We start from the raw sequence: 22456 nt of genomic DNA, 5'->3' as shown, positions 1-22456 counted from the left end.
AATTGGCACCGAGTCATGAAAACTTTAAGAACCCCCGCGTTAACCATCTGACTCGAGTATTATGAGGCGTCACCTTGCTGCCCACACAGGCTGCTGTGTCCCAGGTTGAGGGCGATTCCTGAGGCTGCTCGTCACTCCAGATGGTCTGATTGCTGTGCATGTTCTGGCCCTCCTGACTGTGAAAACCACTTGTAAAAGTTCCATTACCTGCAAAGTGATAACGAACAACAACTCAGACTTGAACCAGCAGGGACGTTTAGCCTTTGCATTATTTGTTGGTTACAGTATTATATAGCTGATCTTCTACAAAGCAATGGGAACACGTAACCGGTTCAAAGTGCTTATCATGAGCTCGTACCTATGTAGCCATTTTCCGGATAGTAGTTATAGGAACTGTTACAGTGGCTGCTGGCACTATTCCAACGTAACCTGCAGGAGAGGAGGAAATTTTTAACAGAGTCAAAGAAGCTGAAACACTAATCTACAGAAAAGCAAATACGCAGTGCAGCAGCAGAGGAAAGATATTCAAGCATGTGCTTACTCAGTTAGGGATTCTGTTTACAGAGAAGGGTGAGTAACACCAAACTTTTGAGATGAATATGCAGATTATCCACAGGTGAAAAGCCGCTTTATGCTCACATTTGTAAAGTTATTTCCATTTCTACTAAAGATTTTCAATAACTGTTAATCTGGATTATCGTTTTTAATGACTTTATGAATCTAAGAGTCTGTTACGGACACTAGATTTGTTTTAGACTCCACTAACTCCAGCCCTCTCTTTGGTGCCGTCATAAAGACCCACGCAGACAGTTCATTTACTGGAACTGAGTGAAGCACCACTAACCAAGTGTTTCCATAACATCTTCAAATACTCACCCGCGGAATGACGCGGTGGTTGGTGGTATGTAGCGCATTGCTTCGGTGGTGTTGTATCTGAACTCACTGGTGAGGGGGATGGGTGGAGCTGACCACGTATCTTCAGGCAGATACTGACCTGTCACATCTGTGAGGAGAGGACACGATAACGATTACAAAAACGGACGAGACGCACAACCGTTGTAGAAGACGAGTTTACTGCACATTTTGCCTTTTCAAAAAGTGTGCTTTTGCTATAAACGATTAAGCCTTTACCCGTGTTCTGGTCCATTCCTGCAGCAACAGCAGCAGCAAAGCTTGAGGTCAAGCTGGGCCTGGTGGACTCTTGGCTTTGGCATTGGTCTTTATGGTACAGGCTGTTCATGCTGAACAGAGGAAAGGCAAACATTACGACTTACACTGCGTCTGAATAAACCACAAGATAACCTAAATCCAGCTCTTGGCATTACAAACTGTACAAATCCTATGAAAGCACAGTAAAAAACACATGAATGACCACCTCTGACAAAGTCTCTGGAATACAAATTACAGACTGATAAATTAGTATTTGTTTAAGTTGGCAAACAAAAAGATTAAAAAAAGAAAAAGAAATGTTATATTGATACTAATCAGAACCAGTTCTTGTTGTACCTTTTAGTCTTATAGTTGGCATTAATGGGCTGGTAGCTGTCAACCTCTTTTGGGTACACACTGTACTGCATGGAGTCCCCTGGAAAAACAAACAAACTGACTAATGTTAAAAAGTGGCAAACTACAGTTCTCATCTATTATAAGAAGACTTTTACTGACTAGTTTCCTACATTACACGCATTCACTCAACAGCTGAGAAAGTGTGAGGCTGGCTGCAGAGACAGCACCGCTATAAACCCAAAAAAAGCAGCACTGCAACAAAACAATTTGAGTTGGGTTTCTTTTCAAGAGAAGGTAAGCGCCCCATACTTTTTCTAGATGAGGTAGTGGAGCGGTGTGTCCGGGCACTGGCGTCCTTGTCTCCCTCCATGCTGCTGGTGCTGCTACAGCTGCCCCAGCTCCCTCTGCTGGCCCTCACGCTGCCCGATGAGCTGCCTGAGTCTGAGCCTGATTCGCAGACGCTGCCCACGCGCCACTCTGGAGTACACTTCTTCCGAGTGCGAGCAGGACACACACCTGGCAGGAACAAAGCCCAGCGAAATGAGAATCGACTTTCCTCACCAAAGTAGCTTCATTTAAGGGAAGCTCGGTAATGGCCGAGTCAGTTATTTGTGCCCACCGTTCTGTTTGAGAGGGCTCTCAGCAGTCTGCACAGGCTTCAGTGCTTCTGTCTTGAAGCTGTTGGTGGAGCGGTTCCTGCTGCGGGGTCCACTGACAAAGTCCGCAGTTTTCCAAACAGGTTCCTTCTCCCTCTCTGGTGTTACTTGCATGTTGTGCTCGGGAGCGCTACAACAGTAATTGGGAGACAAATCAACAACAAAACCCCCCCCAAAACAACACATTATATATATTTATATTACTGGGTTAACTGAGTGTCTGCTTGTTTTTACATTAAACGTCAAAGATATGTCTTAAGGTATCTTTCATCACGAGCTTTAAAAACATTAAGTGTTGCTTTGGTTAAGTACGTGTGTATTACCTGGAGACATTTTCAGTCTTCCTGCGGCTCCTCTTTCCCTTATTATTCCCTGCTGCAGTGCCAGACTCTGTGCTCTGCGCTTTCTTTTTCTGTCCTTTGCAGTCGTCTCTCAGCTAGACGGGGTAAACAAACAGGGATGACAGTTGGGTTTTTTTTTTTTTTCTATAGAAATCTCTTTGATGATAAAAGTCAAAAGAGAAATGAATTTGTTATTGTAATTAAACAGAAATGCAGCAGTCTAACAAAAACTCCTCCTTTACCTCGACTTCAGAACTGTCCCTTTTCTCAGACTCCATCTTCTCTGCATAGTGCTCAGTGTTTTCTATGGGACTGCACACTAACAGGCCCGGTCTGGGTCCTGGACCCAGTGTGACATTATCTGGGAAACCAGCAGGTATTTCCATGGGAAACATAACCGCTGCTGGCATTGTATCTTCTACGACTTCTTTAAAGTCTGGGGCTGTCATCTTCTCCATCTCATTGATGAAAGCTGGCTCGTTGTTGTTGTTGCAGACGTCGGTGTCGGGAGTGAGGGGAGGGTCTGGTCTCAGGTCTTCCAGCTCTTCGTCCACTGTCACAGCACCAGCTGATGCTGTGGATGAGCTGGGTTTATATTTGGAGTAATAGAGTGAAACCTTGCATTTCTTCTGTTGTTGGGAGGGTGTGGTTGAGGAGCCCTTCTTTGAGGACTGAGGTCGAGGGGCGAGGCTGTTGGCTAAGGCTGGAGACCCGCGGCCTTTACCTTTGTCGGATGTGTGGCAGGTGTCCACGTAGGTCTTACAACTGCCTTTTGTTTTACTGCACAGACAGACATTTGACTATTTAGAGTGTTTTAACACCAAAACGTTTTCCTGCTATGTTTACGATTGGTCTACATAAATACATGAGGAAGACAAATCTACATACTGTACTCCATTAGGTGTGATATTATTGACTGAACCATTTTCCCGGGACAAGACAGAGTTGTGGTTGCTCCTGCTGCTCGGTGCAGAGAACTCATGCAGGATAAACTGTGCTTGATAAAAGGCCATCAGGCACACACCAAACAAGGAGAAACTGCAACAAAAACAGAGATCCGAAAAAATTTACAAGTTAATCAAAAACTAAACCCCAATCAATAAATGTTCCCCGATGCATCCGCTTCTCCTCACAAATTACTGTTACTGACCATGTGAAGATGAGGGTGACCACCCAGAAAGTTTCCTCCCAGCTGGGGCCAGGAACCACCTGGGCACAGAGGGGCAACATGTGATGGGGAAGCGTCACGTTGAGGGTAAAAGGGAAAGAAGTGCCACGTGATGTCACAAGGGTGAGGTCCCGAATGACCCAGGATGAGGTGAAGTCTGGGGTAAACCTGAAGACGTGGACAGGTAGAGGCAGAGAGAGAAACAAACGGCAAAATGATTAAAAAAAGAGCCAAAATGATGAGATTTTTAAAAAAGGAGAGGAAGACATATTCAGGACATATTGTGCAAGAATATAAAAAAGGAAGAGAAATAGCAAAAAATAAATACATAACAAGAGAAGTAGGATATTGGGCAACTAATATATTGCGCAACCAGCAAAGTAAACCACATTATGGTTTAAAATGAAACCCAAAAAGTTAAATGAGGGGAAGTCATGAAGGAAAGGGGTGTGAAATTCCACTTACGCTATGGTGAGCTCAGAGGAGCTGTTGTGATCGAGGCTGAAGGAATGACACTGCAGCACCTCGAAGCCAAATCCCTGACACTTGTAACCATTTATATTCATTGACATGACCGTCAGGGGAAGCTCGCCGGCATTCTCCACCTTGAAGCTCTTTCTGATGGCAAAAAGGGGCTTATTGCTGCGCAGACCTGTAAGCGTCAGAAATAATGCCCATTAGCCTGATTTTGATCGTACGTTAGCTTAAAATTTACATCAATATGACAGCTGATAAACTTCACTCTCACCATCACGACACTCCATTAGCGTTGACTGAGGAACATTAAAGCGTAAAGAGGCCCCAGGACCGGGCAGTTTCCCCCCGACTGTTAGCAGCTCTTTAGCCCCGTGGCCCTGCACCATCACCATGTCGAACACCGTCAGGTTGTTCCTGAAAAAAAAAAAAGAAAGAAAGAAAAAAAGATTAAAAACACACAAACTCAGACGTCGAAACTTAAAATAGGAAATCAAGAGACACTTAAATCATGCCACATTTAGTCTTCAGTGTTATAAACAAACAACTTACCGACTTTTTAAAAACTGACTACAAAACACGTTCCACTACACTTTTGTACCAAACCGGGTACCACAAAAATGGCGGAAAACGGATTTGTGAAATGTCTATGGAACACAAAAAACTCAGCACATATGCACCCAGAAAACACAATCAAATCCATTAACACTATTATCAATGAATACCTGATGATAAGAATGGTGGTGGTGGGTTTGTGTTCAGAGGGAGTAAAAACCACAGCAACCTCTCTGGACTCCCAGGGCTGCAGCAGCAGACGTAAGACTCCGGTTTTTTCTTCCATATTCTTACCCACCTGTACAGATGCACACAGGAGGGAAGAAACGGAAAGGATTAGTCAAAGAAAGGAACATGAGACAGTGGCACAGCTTTATTTTGAGGAGTTTTTCCGAGGCTTACCTTGGAGGAAGAAGCCAACAGAGAGAACTCTGTTGTGCTGATGTTAACAGAGAGAGGGCTGATATTAAACCTGCCAATCCAAACAAAGAAAACACCTTCAGAAGTGGAGTAGAAGGAGGTGCTGCGGCATCAAAACTCCAAACAGCCGTGTACTAAACTGCAACAATAACTTGACAATGTACCATTTGGTTAGAAGGTCCAGAGCCTCCAGGGGAGCAGGGTACAGAGAGAGGGCCCGAATCTCTACAGAAACCACTGAAGACGAAGGGTTCTTCAGCATGAACGTCTTAACCTGGAACAAAAAAAAATTTTCCTTTATAAGACAAATGCTTGTTAAGAATAAATGTTTCCTAAATTTAAAAAAAAATCTTAAAATGTACAACTAATAAAAAATAAATGCTGTATTTTCATTAAACAAACATAACCGACCTTGCTCTCATTGACAGGAGTAGCACCAAAGTCCAGAAGAGACGATGCCTCCACTGGGAGTCTCGGCCACCTGACAAGACGAACATATTTACATGAATAATTATGCTAATGCTGACCGCTGATGGAATATAAAAGCACACAGCGCAGGAGTGTGTGTTTCTGTGTGTGCGTTAAATTCAAGAATAACCTGCAAGGCAGCTTGTCTTTGTGGCTCTGCCATCGAGAGCAGAGTTCAGCTGCTAGTTTGCTGTCCACAGCCCAAGACGAGTGGGAAAAATCTGGAAGAAGAGAGCGTTGCCACTCTGAGCGACCTAATAAAACACAGCAGAAAATAACTTGGATTATAACATCTTCCATCACAGGAAGAAAGAAAGAAAGAGAGAAGTTTTACCTGTTTCAGATAGTCTAAGAGGACAAGGACGTCCACACTCTCTTTCCGCCTCAAACACCACCTCTCCCTGATGGCAAACATACAACTTTTAATTTCTACACAAATGCCCGACCCAAACACACTACCTACTCACCACTGAAACTGCTATTTTACCTTGGAAGGATTAGGATAGAAGTACAGTGGAACTTGCAGTGCTGTGCCCAGGCTGGTATTCAGACTCAGGGTGGAGACCTGGTTAACAGGCAGGGCCCTGCTGAGCAGCTGGAGGGACAGGACGTGCCAGCAGCCCTGAGGAACTGTCAGTGGAGTGTTGAAGTGCATCACCTGACAGACAGGGGGCAGCAGAGATAATCTGTTAAATCTTCCACTTTGTTTAGAATCCATATGATGAATGAATAACTTGTTACAGGTCAAAATCTATGGTCAAAACCTGGCGCAAATTTGATCATCGTGTGATAAAAACTGCGTCCTATCATCACATGTTGCAGTAGTGCATGCCTACCTTCATTACCCCCTGCAGCTTCTCTGAGAGGCTTGCATTCAACACAATGAGAGGCACAGGGAAGGGGTTGCTGAGCCACAAGTCCACCTGGTTAGCAGCTCTTTGTTTCATCTGGAACAGGCTGAACAAATCCCCAACAGGCCATCTGAAGAAAGAAATAAAAACATTAGTATAGAAATGACCCCAGAAGGAAAATATAGATGATATACATTGATATACTTGTCTGTGTTTATTAGTACCTTAAAAACACTTAAATGAACTATTTCTGGGGCTACGTTGTTTCAGATCAGATATACGTTTATTGTGATGATTACAAAATTCCTCCATGTTACCTGTGTGGAACATGTAGTCCAGGGAAGCTGTAGGCTGTCCTGTTTCCCATAATTTTCAAACTGATATGACTTATACATTTCTGGTCGAGGCCAGGCAATGAGCCTGATAGAAAATACAAATACAATTTCACTCAGAAGAATCGGTACGGGCTTAGAGCAAACTATTGCAACTTAAATAAGTAGTCACCTCTGCAGGCCAGTGTAGCCACTTCAGTGAAGTTTTTTGCTTCTGGTGTCAAAAGAACCTGATTAAAGTCCAAGCTAGCCTCTACTTTTGATAGCACCTGCATGTCCTGGAGACATAAAACAACGTTTTAGAGCTGCAATAATTCTACTCGCTGACTGTTGTACAACAAGGCAGAACTCTCACCTTTATATAGAGCTTCTTCCCTCCAGAATTTAACATATAAACTCTTATTTTTGATTCCCCTGTTGGAAGAAGCAAAGAGGAATGAGAATAATGTATACAAATGTGATTCATGTGTAATACAACAGAATGAGGATGACAGCTCAAACAAAGCGACATCAGAAAACAGGTAAGTACAATAAAATACTTCAGAAAGCAGTTCTGAAAAACAATAATGGTTCAAACTAATCACGGGAACTGTACACTGATGCTGTGTACACAACTGTGGCCAAAATAATTTGAACCTTCGCCCCTGATTTGGTGCAAAAACCAGAGAAAGAAAACAAAATCAGGACTGCTGTCATATTTCCCATGCCTCTCATTAGACAGTTCTTTCAAAACTGCAAAATAATCAAAGTCTTTTAATTGTATTCCTTCTCTAGTTAAACTAATACGTTTAAAAAAATGGAAGCGACTCCACAGGAAATATAGAAGCTCTGTTATGGTTAAATCTGTTAAAAAGTAAAAATTATTTTGCTTTGATAGAGCTCCATCACACAAACATTCAATGATGTAATTCATGTGTAGGCTGAAATAAATAAATAAATAAAATACCAGTGCATGTTTCTCTTTTCATACTGAAATACTGTTTTATGAACGACAGTCAGAGTCAGGTCGTGCAGCGTGGCACGCTTGCGGTGTGAATTGCCTTCAGGGCATGAATCAGAAAGGTCGCAGACACCCACCGGATGCATCCTGTTCAGCAGCAGGGGCCACCAGTAGGACCAAAATGTGCTCAATGACATAGGGCTTGAGCTTGTCCAGGTCAGCAGGCTGGTCACCACGCGCCGACAGATTAATCTGCAGACTGAGACGCTCCTCGCTTTGGAGGCAGGACCCCTGGGACAGAACAGGAAAAGCATACAGTCATGCACCAAACACAAGGACAAAATAAGAAGCACATGAACAATGACGAGTAATCTGAGAATTTAAAACAAAATCCAACAAGCGGGAACAGAGACTAAATACATACGCTGACTTAGATGCCCACTTTTGCCAGTCTGTTAACTGCTACCACCCTCCCTGTTACTAACACCCTCTTAAAGTTGACAGATCAGTAGTGGGATAGTGCAAATCTCACTACAAACCAGGGATCGTCTCAGTGGGTGAATCACCACTTGACGAACTGCAGACAGATACTATGGCTTGGTGCCACTGGGGGATCAAGACCTGCAAAAGCAAAACTAATCCCGAGAAACCAAGACTGCTGGTAACTTCTGTTGGGCTCATTTGATCTGTACGCAGCCGCGACTCCGACCCAAAGCCCATTTTGTTCAAGTAGACTTGAAAAAGAACTGAGCAGCAGGTGTCGGTCCTGGATACGAGCCAAAAGTTACGGCCGGGGCACTCACGCCACAGCACACGAGAAAGATTTCAGTTTGTATTAATATGACAGCGTAGTTGTCTGTGTCTGCAGCCGTCTTCTCTCACTTCATGTGCACTTCTTCGATTATAAGGTCTCTTGAGAAAGCAATTAAAAGCCTGGCAAGAGATCTCCCTCTCCCCAGGGCTTCTGTAGAAAACAGAAGGCGCTCAGATGACGAGCCCGGCTGTCTGTTGGACGTTTAAGACTGGAAGGCCTTCTGCTCAAGAGGACTGAAGCTCAGCTCCGATTTTGCTAAGTAGGGGTGAACTAAAAATGGTGCAAGATCACACATCGTAAAAAAATCAAGTACGCGGCTAACTGCCTTTCTATTTATTTCTCCTTATTTCCACAAAGTTTGCCCTAAGCTTCTTCTCATAGCATCGTGCTTTTCTTTTGATATTTTCAAATGCTTGCAGTAACTGCAAATCAAGAATATCTAGGATTTTAAAATCAACAACAGTGCTTGAGAGAAGCTGCTGAATTTTCAGGTGTGTTTAAAACCATTCTGAGCTGGAGTAATGTGCCAAGATCTTCCCAGAACCTCTAAATTCAGAGGTCTAAAATCCAGGCACGCGAATCCCTGTACTTGTAAAACATGATTCTCCAGAGCAGCGTGTCAGCTGAAAAGGCTCGACAACTACTGAAACAGATGGAGACAAATTACCTGTGGACTGTTCCAACTCTTCGGTAAGCTGCACTCCAGGAGTAGACCCAGTATAGTGATGTTGGAGGCATCTTCCTGCAAGAGCAACAGCAATGGTCACAGGTTAAACAGCCTTTTTCTTTTACTTGCTGTAAAAGCATTTGCATTGCAGTACTGTAATCCCAACAGGTGCACAACAGGATACAAAGTTTAGAGCAGCTTTCTTGAAGTTGTACTTTAACATATCAGAGTGCAACAATTTGGTGTATAAAGACCACACTTTTTCAAGGTAAATAAACAAACAATGACCAATCCACTTTGTTTACACTGATTTGAGAGCCGCTGATCTGGGAAAGGTGTGACAAAAGAACATCAAGTAAAAGTAAGCATACATGCATGTACCTAATTACAGATTTGAGCTGAACTTCAAGCAACAGAACAGAACAAAACTGAAAGTCCTGGCACTGAAGTGCTTAAGCAATTATGTGTAAAGTGGGAATGAGCTCAGATGGGGAAGTCACTACAAAGTTGCAAGACAGAGTGAAAAACACTATTTCAACCTCATATGCACATAACATGGAATAAGAACCTAAACGGCACTAAAAAGACTTAAACATCGGCTACAACATGAAGCATAACACCACAAAGAAAAAAAATATTGCAAAAAAATTGTAAAGTTGGTGCAAATGTTACAATTTGTGTGCGATAAGAAGAAAAAGAAATACACATATACATGAACACTGTGGGGGAGAGATAGAAAGAAAAAAATCGTGCATGCAGCTTTGGCAGCCGTTTGTGTGACTGAGTGAACACAAGTCTCTGCACTTCGCTCAGCTGACATTTTGCAACTGCCACCCCACTTCCTGTTGTGGAGGCGGACACGCCTTTCAGATGCCTCTTACACACAGACAAAGACAGACACACACTTTCACTGCCTCAGCTTGTTTCAAAAACTATACAGAAGTTGTTCATTGGTTTTCGGTTTTGCGTCGCTGTGAAGCGTGTACGAATGAATGCTTCTGTGTGGCTAATTTGATTTGAAAGCAAGTGTCTGTTACATTGGAAGCAAACATTAACATTTTTAATTAAAAATGTTAAAAAAGAAGCTTTTTTTTTTTCCTATCAAGTTCTGTGCTGACGCCAAACACATTCATAATTTAATAAGACCTAGCTCATGCCAGTGTGCATAACAAAGCTCCTGTTTGTATCTTTGCAGCCAATTTTGTTTATCAGCGTTGGCAGGAAAGTGGAAAATCAGCTGTTTCCAATGATGAGCTCTTATTCAATACTCTGTGTGTCCTCCACAGAAAAACACAGAGACATTCAAGAAAGTACCTGAGTTTGGGTCAGCTTAATGCTCTGGATGTGAGGGAATATTAGCACACTATCCTTTCTTTGGACAGATTTTAATGATCCCTGGTCTTCTCCCACACCAAATACCTGAAAAACAAGCAGTTAACATTTATACTAAGAAACATCGTCAGCAAGTACACAAACAAGTGTCATCAACACATACGAGTGTTTGGGATGATTTATTCCAGTCTGAATGCACATGGAAGAACTCAAAAACAATAAAGGCAAACTGGTTGAATATAGCTCCACTATATGTTTAAACTATGAAGAAAATTATGCAAAACTATCAAGTGCAAACATTACTGTATTAAAGACAGTGGCCTGTTATTGGCTCATGTTTACTTCGTTGTTGTGGCACTGTACCGATTGCAAACTTTAATTTCACATAGAAGTTTCTATGGTATCTTTTTTAAAATCACAGGTGTGATGGCTTGATCCTGATTATATCCTGAAATAAAGTCAAACTCTTATAATGCTGCTGTGATAATAACAGCAGCCTGTGAACACCCTTACTCCCAAAGCCACTCCTTAATAATAATCAAACCAGGAAACTGAGTTTTGTTGGTAATAAATAAATGCCAGAGGAGTTGCCAAGATGGCTGTTGAGTGTCGAGACTTGCCTATGACAACCGTCATTACACAGACTTAAGACTTTTGGATTTCTGTGGGCAGTCTCTGCATGCTTTGGTTTCAGAGTAGAGCCCAATTATGTCTGACATCCAACTTACAACTTAACTGATCCTGCTTCAAATACAGCAAGCATTGCAAGTGACACAATTTTCAGTTAAGCCGAGCCTTGAAAGGCAAACATCTCTGACAAAGCTAACCAAAGGCTACAGTATTTAAGCAAGCTGAGGTTAGATAAACCCTAAAGTGGTCTCACAACCAGACTTTATTTTTCTTCTCCCTGTAGCAATCTACTTTAACTCGAGCTTGCAGAGCTGCAGTAAAATGCGAAAACATTTTCAGTGAAATAATTAAAGCCTCAAATACACACAAAAAAAAATAATTTATGAAACCGCGTGCTTTCTACCTCGAGGTAACAGCGGAGCCCTGAATAAATAAACGCTTTCTCCTACCAGCATTATTTCTCTTTATTTCTTTAGTCTCAGCCATGCTTTGCAAACAATTTTTGAATTAAACATAATTTGCATGCTCAACTTTCTAATGGCACAAAGATCAGCGTTTTGACTTGCGTGTGAGCGTGTGCACGTGGGACGAAGCAAGCATGAAACCAGCAGTCTGGTCAGCTTCTATTTTGGATAACACTTTCTTAGAGAATAACAAAAGCTGACATGACCGAGACTGTTTGTAAGCTCATACAAGGACACATACTGCGATAAAACAATAGCATGCAAACAGTAAGCAAATGCTTATCCCCTTATCTGGAGACACGAAGTGAGGGTAAAAAAAACACGTCTGCAACTCACCTGGTATGACAGCAGCCCATGGGCCGATGTGTTTATAAATAATGTGTTTTCTATATTGCCCTCCTCAGACGGGAGGAAAATTAGTTTAAAAGATGCCTTCCCCCTAGGAGGGATCACCTGGGTACAGAGAAAACACAAAGCAATAAGTTATTTGAACAAGATACACATTTTACTTCAATTGCAATTATTTCTAAGCATCACTAGTTGTTAAGAATCTTCTATGGACTTACTCTTCTGTGAAAGGAAGGTATGTAAAAATGCCTGCTGGATGTAAACATTGACAGCAGTGTGACAGGAACTTCCTGACTGGGGTTGTGTATATATATGGTTTCAGCTCTTGGCAGCCCCAGCGGCCTGTAAAGACACACATGAGAACGTTAGGATTCCCCAGTGAGTTACAGGAGTGCCATGGCTAGCTGAATAAATGGAGGTACACATCATTATAGTTCACTACATACACATCTATAAGAATATTCACACATGCCTGCATACCTTAGATCCCCCTGCTGCTCCCTGAGAAAGTGGGGTGTGCATGAACGTTTATTTAAAAATGCATAGTTTTGAAAGCGTACCCTGGGAGATTCTTTACATGCTGTTTAATTATGTAAACCACATTTCTCTATCCCAAATAATAACAGGTTTAAAGCTATAATATGAAGCTGAGCAAGACCAGTGGAGCTGAGCAAAGACGGTCACACTCAAGCCTTTGCACTTATATGAAAGTTAATCCTTTGTCCACTGTTAAGTCTATGTTTACAAATTCTTCCATAATAATTTAGATAAGCCTCATAGTTCTGATCCTCTGCAGTAGATCAGTAGCATTTTGCATTCTGTCAATACAGGGAAGCTGTAAGAGGAAACTCAAACGATTTGCATGGAAAAGATGAGTAACATGTATGAGCTCTTTTATTGTATCCAAACAAGCTGCCACTGTGAGAATTAAAACCACATACATACACAAATAAGCAAATAAGGAAGGCTATGAAAAGCTGGCTGTTATATCAAACAAACTCTCCCAGTCTGGCCACTTTCAATCTATTACAGTCACATGACGCTTCCTAGGGTTTTGTGTTAGGTGAATGCCTCCTACCCTGCCCTTCGCACAAGCACTTTAGGGGCCTTCAGAGTTACACACATCTGTATAACACCTTCTGTCATGAAGGATGTTAATGTTATTTTACCTGTGTATAACTGAAGTGGGACAACTTAAAAGCTGACAGTCTCACAGGTAAAGAGAGCTAGGTCCCAATACTAGGCAGATCAATACTCACATGACTTTTTTTTTCTCATTTAAAAAAAGAAAAAAGGGGGGTGGGGCTTTTGAGAACATGTTTCACATAATGTTCAGCCTGTTGGGCCAGCAAGCATTTGTTTAACACACATTACAATGTGATAATATGATAAGGACAAAAAGTTTCACAGTGCATCTCTTTCCTTCATTAACTTCACTTGACAGCGGTTTTATTCTTTGATATGTGGTAGCAGAAATCATTGAGCAAACAGCACTTGACCCCACTCTGCTTCAAGTACTACTGTTTTTGTTTTTCCTCCACAGTCTTTCCATTTGATCAGAGCAGTGCAGCTGTGCATGTACAGATCAAGTTAACAGCAGCTTAAACAGTTTGTAATATAACCCATTTGCACTGACAACATATAGTGACGTACAGTCATTCTCAGCAGAGAACAAAGTCACGCTCCTGTTTTGTGAACTGTAATCTGAGCCTTTCTATTAAATGTTTGGTAGCCGGACCAGCTGCATGTGCGGGTAAGTGCATTTGAACCCATCCCTTTAAAGCTGTTTGCAAAGTGCAGTCTCAGTGTAGTAGGATTTACTGACATTTTGCCACTCGTTTCATCTTGTGTGTCTCTTCTGCTCAACATCGCAGGTAGAACAAAGTATACAACGACTTCTTCCTTCTCTGCGGGGGAAGCTCAGGAACACAGGAGTCTTATTTTTACTGGTTTAAAATTAGAAGTGCAAGTTATGCACTGACATAAAGTGAATTACTACACAAGACTTATTTTAAATTGAGTAAAAGTAAAGAGTAAGATATGAGTCTGTTACTCAGCTCATACTTGTCTACACATCTGAATGGCAAATTGAATAAGTGGGGTATTTAAGTCGCTTTAGCCTCTGTACAGCTGCTGCTGCCACCTCTGCAAGCTCGTTTGAACTCCACCTCCAACCCAGCTCCTCCTTTCCATGCTGGGTTTGAAATAATCCACGTCATGTCTGCTGCTCTCTTCTGTATATGCATGAGTATGAATGCTCCTGTCTCACAACAAATGAATGCAGAGAGAAAAGCTATTTTACTCGCCTGTAGTTGTCTTGAGTGAAATGCACACAAACAGAGGCACCTCAGCTCTGAACAATTATGAAAAGGTTTCATTTAGAGATCTATATAAAGAACTACACAATATGGCATTACAGTATATAATTTGAGACAATTTTAAAAACGGGCTGAGGGAAAAAAAAAAAAAAAGACACTTTGCAGCAGAAAATCATGAAACTCTTCATATTACCAGACTCTTCATTTGAGACAAGCCTCAACTGAAGCATCTTTTGCTTCCTGTTTGTCAGTCAGAGCGACTTTACTTTCATTTTAGGCAAATGAACTGCATGTACAGCAGAATTTAAATCAAGCGAGACTGTGGTCAAATTCAATCGTTTCTACTTTTTCTTCCAACAATCAGCCTGATCAAACATGTATGGATTACATGTAATGCCAAATTTTCACCAAGAGGCACAAAAATACTCTTGATATTGGCAAACATGATCTTCTTAACCGCATCAAAATGCCATGCTCTAATAATATTGTTTGGAATGCCAAACTAGGCGCTCCAGCATGCTTAAGATAAAACACAGTGCTTGGTGCGGTTTGCATCACTTGCAGTTCCCCTGCTCAAATGTACTTTGTTGTTCTTATGAACAAGTTCATTTTTGTTCTCTTTGGCCACATATATCAACCGATTTGAGTCGGTGTTACTGTTAGAACCACAACGTTATCCCACAACTCATGTATAAAAAGGAAACCACAAAATGGTGAGTGGATGGGGAGTCTTATAGTACTATTTTAAAATTAATTGTAACTCCCAGAAGCAATTTCATTCTAGTGTCCAAATATGTATCTAATACTGGGATATCTTTTGCCTTCTGCATTCCAAATCTATGACATAAAATATGAACTAATAAAAGCTGCTTGTGACTGTTTACCTTTAAGCAGAAGCAATGGGGACTGCTGTGCAACCACAGTATTGTGCCTAATAGACCGTGTGTTTTGGGAGTATCAAGGCAAACAAGTTCTTCAACCCTCTGCAGTGTGTCTGGATGCTGGAAAACCAAACTGACTGCTATACTTGGCTATTCTAACAATGAAGGGCCCTCAGTTTATGAAATGCTCCCTTCTATAGTATTCATCACAGTGACAGATGACACCACTGGCTTGCTTTAGCTCTACATTAAAATAACTCAGTTGGGTTTTCCACATCATTCATTTGAGATGGCAAAATCAAATCACATTTTTTCCCCCTTGTCTTATGCTGCTGATTATATAGTTAAAGCTGTCATCCTCTTCAGTACAATATTAACAACAGCAATGCTTGGATAGAAATATTAAAGCAGAAAGTGAGAGCAGCACTTACTGGGTCCCAAACTCTAACACTGGAGGCTGAAAATGCAAAGCCTTCCCATTCTCCTGCATATACGGGGAGGAGCTGTTGATCAAAAGAAAAACAAGCAAAAACAAACTGTTACCATTTGTGCATTTTGACTGAACACAGAAAAGTTGCAAAGCTCATAAACAATTGTTTAGGATCTTCAAAAACTGTAGATCAAAGAAAAAAGACTATTTTAAATGAATAACTGTGAGTGTTTGTCAGATTTAGTGACAAGTGAAAGATATGATGAGTAAGCAATCAATACTTCTAAAAATACGTCTGCAGATGCAGAAGTCATTGTTGCTTCTGTAAAGTGCAAATACAGATATACTTTTTGTAAACAAAGACATTTATTGCACTCGTCCTCATGGACATCATTTTATTTTTATTTATACCCCATAATATAAATATCTTTGACTATTTTCTTATTGACAGTACGGAGCTTGAGTACCACCAAATTATTACATCTGAGTTTTGGAAAACAAGCATTTTTTTTTGTTGTCATTTGGTCACAAACTGTTTTTTCCAAAACCTGGGCTCATGCTGAACTCTGAACGTTATCATATCTGAAGACAAAGTTCATCCCTGACAGCAGAACAACAAAGTATTTATACACATAAAAACCGCGACTCTAAAGCTCTGCTACAAGGACCAAAGTTAAACACCAAAAAAGTAAGGAAGGGAGAGTGACACTGCTATTTTACAGCCATCTTATCAGTAAAGCCAACGCCCTCAAAATAATGGCAACAGTGCCCGTGAGCAATGAATTTTATGTCCACAAGATACATCGCACATCCCGCTGTATGCTGAAAAACAAAACAGCATAGTTCAGATCATATACATCTTTAATTTACCTCAGTTTACTATACTTCTGTAGCTCTATCCTGAGCTAGGCAACATGTTTTCATTCTGTTGTGCATTGTTTGCTCTCCAGACTAAATGACTGAGTCATTTCGTCAAAAGAAAAAAAAGCATCCAGCTTATATTAGTAAATATATGGAAGCTAAATCTTTTATAGCCCCAAATAATGACTGTAACACCAACAAAATACACTGCCAAGTGTACGTACAGTAAACAATGCAGGAGAGTAATACTGAAAATGGTCAATTCATACAGCAACTACTGTCCTTCAGCGATACTTCCTTATACACACACACACCAACTGGGCAAGCTAGATTTTGTTAGAGATACACAAAAGGGGTGGCATCTTCTGCTGGCCATTGTAGCTAGAGAGAATATCTCACAAACTGCTAGTTATGTTAGTACCAGTTCCTCATATCAGTCACCGATGGCCATCTACCACAACTACTTATAGTATTATGGGGTCTGCTATCACAGCACGAAAGCATGGGTGCAGGAGAGGAAGTGACTGAGCTGCTGGTGTGGCCACATTCTAAGTCTCACGACACAGCTAGAGGTGGAAGACGCTCACTTCTATATAAGGGCAACATATGTGCTAATACACAACAGACCAAATGAAAACCACTTTGTAAGCAGCGCAGAGCTGTGTTGTGTATCTGGTGTCAGAAAATGGGCCGTCACTAAAAACACCACAAGGATAACAAAGAATTTTTAAGGCACGCGTTTATTTTCTCTTTAAAAGTAACAAGTACTTTGACTGAGTCTGGATCTGCTCTTTTTCTGATGTCAAGCCTCTTCTCACAGATCTGACTCAGTGTTAGCGTAATTTTTGTTTGTCCTTGACTGCTCTTTTTAAAGGTGAACAGATTAATAACTCTTAAAGCTATTTTTTTAAAGAAAAAAATGATGATGAAGTAACAGGTCTACTGGGACACCAAGATATCCACAAGGCATTTCTCTCTCCCGGAAATCATGGGATTTGGGATTTTGGGGGTTACTAAAAGGGGTTACTAATTTTGGGGTTACTAATTTTGGACTTGGGGAATACGTTTTAATATAAGCAAAGTTCAGAACAAATGGCGCACAGTCAAAGCAAGAGGACCCTGTGCAAAAATGATCACACACTGAAGATGGCCACGGTTTACAGGAAGGTCTGTACCTTTGGTTTTGGTGTTTGGTGAACAGTGTTTACTGCTGAGTGGAAAAATTACAAACTTAACATGCTATGTTGTTGAAAAAAGCCATGATTGATTTTACACTCAGGTCCACTACACTTTTATACACAGGTAGCTGAAGAGAAACAGGTGAAATAACAAATCTGCTCTTAAGGAACTGTTTATCTTGTCTACTCTACCCTCTGGCCAATCAGTAGGTGCAAAGAGAAGGATATGTAAACAACAACAGTTTATTTCAGACTAAACAACGCCCAGTATTCATAACGGGTGTTGGAGTTTGCAAAAGGTCACAAATATAAATATAAAAAGGCACCAACTCTGTCGAACACCATTTTCATTGGCCGATACAAACGTTGTGATCATACAAGTCATTTGACAGTAAAATGGAAAATCAGGAAATCTGATGCTGTACTTGTTAAAACAGAAGATACAAAAACATCCCAACTGTGAAAAAATGCTCCCCCCAACTTGACTAAACCGGCAATGATACAGCTATCAACCAGTGTGAATAAATAGATGGACATACAATTTCATAATTACCAGCAATGTTCTGCATGAATGTATTAAACGAGTAAACGGGAGGGAAAATAAAATTATTGGTTCTGCTGGTCCAGTCCTCTTAAAAACCACATTCAGACCCCATAAAATTAGCTCTTTATGATTATCAACATATCAGCAGAGCACAGTAATTGTGATAACTGCAGAATTCAGATGCTACACCTTCTCTTGAAGGTGGTGTAGCAATACAGTGACACTTCTGAAAACGTTTCAAAGAGAAACACGTGCAAATGGATGTCAAGTAAATACTGAGTTAAAGAAAGAATGAAGGCACAAATATAATTAAAAAAAACAAAACACAGATGAACTGGCTGTGGCTTGTTCAGAGGAACAGTGCCTATTGCATTACATAATAAGGGCTTCCCTCTCACGTTCATTATAGCTCTAATTGTTTATTGATTTCTAGCCCGTTAAACAGTATCATCTCAGTCTTAGAGTGGAAAAACTGTGTGTGGGTGATTGTATGAGGGGTCAAATGTGAAAGGGAAATGAGGTTGTGTGCTTGTACAGAGGAGTCCCGTGCCATGGCTAGCATTGTTGTTTCAAGCTCAACAGTTTCACCACATTCATATAATTAAAAGCACACTTCTCTACTGACTCGGAATAAAAGACCACCTGCAGAACAATGTTAACTTCTGCAAAAATTCTGAACAAATGTTAAAACGCAAAGTGAAACACACTCCTCTCTCTGTAGTGGTGAGTAGTGTCAGGCTTCGTTCAGATCTTCAAAGGTTAGCTGGGGGCTTTTACCTTGTCATGTGCATTAGGAACTTGGAATTTGCTGTAAATTCAAAAGCAGCTGCCCATGAAGAAAAACCCAGCCTCTTAACAAGCACACCACAGAGCTGTAGTCTCAGGGTTCTGTCCACTGCCACAGTACAAAAATAACAAGTTATGTTTGGTGCTATTTGAGCTCTTGGATATAACTCAAATAAAGTCAGTGTTAGGCTAGCAGTGACCTGAGCCACGCTCCAGGGAAAGGGTTAGGACTAGACAAGGGTTTAGATCAACTTTATTCACAGACGTGTGAACTGACAATGACGTTAAATCCACATGCCACAGTATTAACAGTATACCTCGATAAAGCATTATCATAAATGATCCTGGTGGAGAATAAAGTAAAAAGGCCTAAAAAGAGAAGGATGTAGGACTAAGATATTTTGACGCACAAGAGCACAGACAGAGATATCATTAACCTCTGCATATGCTGCCTGCTTTGCTCTTTAGGCTGGGAGAGGGTGACGGCAGGCCTGGCAAGTGCCTGATAACCCAGGCACGAGAGGCCTCACGGCTCAGGAGGTCTTGAGGTCAACCAGAACTGCAAAGCCTCTTTTGCTTCTCACCTCTCAAGATTTAAAAATAGTCATATTCCCACACTGTACATCAACTGCTGTCTACATGCAAATCACATTAACCTCAAGATGCTTGTCAATTTAAAACAGCTACAGATTTAATCTTTCACGTTTATGAAAGCTGGCATTGGCTAAAAGCTATTTATTTTAACAAAAGGTTTTAGTGATAAAATTTTTTAATAATCAACACTGACTGCATGATATAAAAATACATTTATTTTGATATTACTAAATTAATTAAGTTGCCTGCTAAACTCCATATGTGGTCTATTCAGACACTTTCTATTGCAAATATTAAATGAATTTACTAAACTACTGCATGCTGATGCTGACGAGTGCACTGAAATGTCTCTGTGGTAAGGTAGCATCAAAATCAACCCAATATTAAAATGGTACAAAGAATTGAGAATTTCTTCAACCTGACAACCAATTACAAACGATTTGATCAAGTACCTTGCATATTCCACAAACATTTCTCCTGGTTTTCCTTTTTGGATCTTTCAAATAAATATGATGATTCCCATTTACAAGCAATCTGTCATTCCGAAACAGAAAGACTATGTTTATATGACCAAAGTAGCGCTAGTATCTTTTAAATTTGTGTTCTATTGATATCCAATCATATGCAGCATGCATGTATCTTTTCTTTCTTTGCAAACCCTTCCTTCTCTCCATTTTTTCCTCCTTACTCCCAAACTCATATCAGGGACCTTGCTTTAGGTTCCAAGAAAACGAAAAATGCTTCTAGTTGTGCCAGTAAAATAATCACTTTGAGTAAAGACAGGAAGAAAACACCTTTCTGGGAACATTGGACTGCCATGTATCTGACTCTCTTTGCATGAGTGCAAACCAAAGAATGTGCAGGACAGAGGCCAGATATGCTGTCATAAACGCATTAGCTCCACAAAGCAGCCTTAGAAGGTTTCTTTTTTTTGAGAGAAAAACAAAGTACTTTCTCATTTGATTCATTCAAACTAAACTGCTACAATGAGCTCACCATCCACAGTGAGTTTGACTAGACCGTCTGCTCCCAGCAAACAAAACCCATTCAGAGACCGTGACAGAGAAAACATGTACGCCTTTTTCAAAACACGCAGATAATTCAAGAAATCAGGGATCATGAGACTGGGTTAGGAACACACTGATAAGCAGAACAAATAATGGAACAGTTATCAAAAAAATCTTATCTTTTAAGGCAGGAAACACTGCCTTAAAGATAATCAGTACAGTCTCAGAGATTGTATTGAACCAGCATAGGCACTAGAGATTTTACTGACATTTATTCTGCTCAACAATTATTTTTGGAAAGATAACCAAGAAGGCTAAGGCAAAAAATATTTACAAGTGCAATTGAACATGCCTCAAGATTGCTCCGTTTCTGAGCAGCCATCAACACCACTAGCCTGATAGTGAGCAACACTATGAGCTGTTGAGATTCTGAAGAAAACGTCTATTTTTCCAACCAGTTTTAAGCAGGAACAGAAACAGATGGGAAAGACAGAGCTCCCCTCCTTTTTCTTTCAAGGAGTTCTAAAATTAGGCAGGAATTTGGTTCTGTGCCTCTGTAACGCACGCCCCCAAACTCTCTCCATCACACCCCCTCACTCACCAAAATAAACAACACAGTCTTTGCCTGCATGCAGACTTGTCATACATAAGAAACCCTTATGTATGACAAGATCTCCATGTAGGTTTGTTATTTGTTGGTCATCATGCGTCTTGTTGGCAAGTCTCTACCTAGGTATTTAGTTTTAGCTGATAAGCTTACCTGCCCTCGAGTGGAAGACCCTCTTTTCTTCGCTCCTTCTCCACCTGAAATTTGATGGAAAAAAACAAAAACAAAACATGAACCAATTTGCATCAAATTTGATTTTACTGTGAACCTGGAACAGTCAGTGGAAACTTAAAATGGCATTAGAGCTTGTGCATCCTGGCTCTAACCTCATGTCTGCCAGTGTTGGTGGACTGTCATGCAGTTCTTAGAACAGGGCAATAAGAATCTGCTTTATGGATGACTACATCTTCTCTCTACTAAAAAGGGCGTTTTATGTCTGAACTCATCTTTACAATGGACCCCCCTCAATCTACACACAATACTTCATCCACAGTGACAATGCAAAAATGATGTCCTTGCACAGAAATATCCCATTTAAGTAGGTATTCACACTTGAGCTTATGTGTATCCTAAGATCGCCCTGAAGATGTGCTTCAACTTGTTAAGACCTCATGTGCCCCTAATTCAATTCACTGAATAATCTGGGAAGGACACTGTTTGCCTATAAGGTCTCAAAGCTGATAAAGTAAGTCATAGTGAAAACTAAGCCATGACCCAGCCTTGAAATATTTACGCAGACCTGTGAAACAGGACTGTTTCCAAAGACTAATTTGAGGAATGATACAATGTCAGCACCATTATAAGTTTCCAGATCATGTTAGCCTCCATCATTCTCACAGGGAAGATATTTGTAAGCAGAGTCTTCATAGACTTGAGCACACAACCAAACTGATTAATTGGAATTGAGAATGATGAACTTCAGTTTGACAATGAAGATCATCTAGACTTCCTTTGTAATGCTGGGAGGACCTTATAGAAAGACAAACAATGGTGCAGCACTCACCAATCAGATGGTAAAAGAAACTATACATAACTAAGTCACAAAACAACCCACAGGGGGGCTCATCTCAAGACACCTGAATAAATCAGATCATGAAAAGCAAAATCCTCAGGTAGCCATGGCTAAATAGTCTGAATAGTAAACCTTTTCCACCTAATGTTAGGTAGTTAATTTGTGGGTTTGACCATCAATTGAACTGTTTAATTGGCACTGAACACTACACCGTCTGAGAAAGTATGATTATACATAAGTAACATAAGTAACAGTCTTTTCTAATTCTGTTT

The 22456-nt window shown here is 40.7% G+C and overlaps 1 protein-coding gene across 1 annotated transcript in view; it reads right to left on the bottom strand.

Moving 5' to 3' along the window:
- The window catches only part of tmem131l (transmembrane 131 like), a 31978-nt gene that overhangs the window by 3223 nt on the left and 6299 nt on the right, over positions 1-22456 (bottom strand). The window contains exons 3-33 of the mRNA XM_026171512.1: positions 21326-21369; positions 15597-15668; positions 12185-12308; positions 11955-12071; positions 10507-10611; positions 9193-9267; positions 7849-8002; positions 7127-7185; positions 6944-7049; positions 6757-6859; positions 6425-6569; positions 6076-6246; positions 5923-5989; positions 5719-5842; positions 5532-5601; positions 5285-5394; positions 5103-5172; positions 4871-4998; positions 4420-4562; positions 4137-4323; positions 3654-3839; positions 3392-3541; positions 2746-3283; positions 2486-2598; positions 2126-2292; positions 1816-2022; positions 1507-1585; positions 1132-1241; positions 877-1003; positions 359-429; positions 74-207 (exon numbers count right to left, since the gene is read on the bottom strand). Of these exons, the coding sequence (XP_026027297.1) occupies positions 74-207; positions 359-429; positions 877-1003; positions 1132-1241; positions 1507-1585; positions 1816-2022; positions 2126-2292; positions 2486-2598; positions 2746-3283; positions 3392-3541; positions 3654-3839; positions 4137-4323; positions 4420-4562; positions 4871-4998; positions 5103-5172; positions 5285-5394; positions 5532-5601; positions 5719-5842; positions 5923-5989; positions 6076-6246; positions 6425-6569; positions 6757-6859; positions 6944-7049; positions 7127-7185; positions 7849-8002; positions 9193-9267; positions 10507-10611; positions 11955-12071; positions 12185-12308; positions 15597-15668; positions 21326-21369 (4056 nt within the window). The remainder of the gene's footprint in view (positions 1-73; positions 208-358; positions 430-876; positions 1004-1131; positions 1242-1506; positions 1586-1815; positions 2023-2125; positions 2293-2485; positions 2599-2745; positions 3284-3391; positions 3542-3653; positions 3840-4136; positions 4324-4419; positions 4563-4870; positions 4999-5102; positions 5173-5284; positions 5395-5531; positions 5602-5718; positions 5843-5922; positions 5990-6075; positions 6247-6424; positions 6570-6756; positions 6860-6943; positions 7050-7126; positions 7186-7848; positions 8003-9192; positions 9268-10506; positions 10612-11954; positions 12072-12184; positions 12309-15596; positions 15669-21325; positions 21370-22456) is intronic.

The sequence above is a fragment of the Astatotilapia calliptera genome, chromosome 6 (assembly GCF_900246225.1).
Source record: "Astatotilapia calliptera chromosome 6, fAstCal1.2, whole genome shotgun sequence".
In the NCBI taxonomy this organism is placed as follows: Eukaryota; Metazoa; Chordata; class Actinopteri; order Cichliformes; family Cichlidae; genus Astatotilapia; species Astatotilapia calliptera.
The sequence above is the reverse complement of the archived record's forward strand: the minus strand, read 5'-3'. Positions and strand labels throughout refer to the sequence as shown.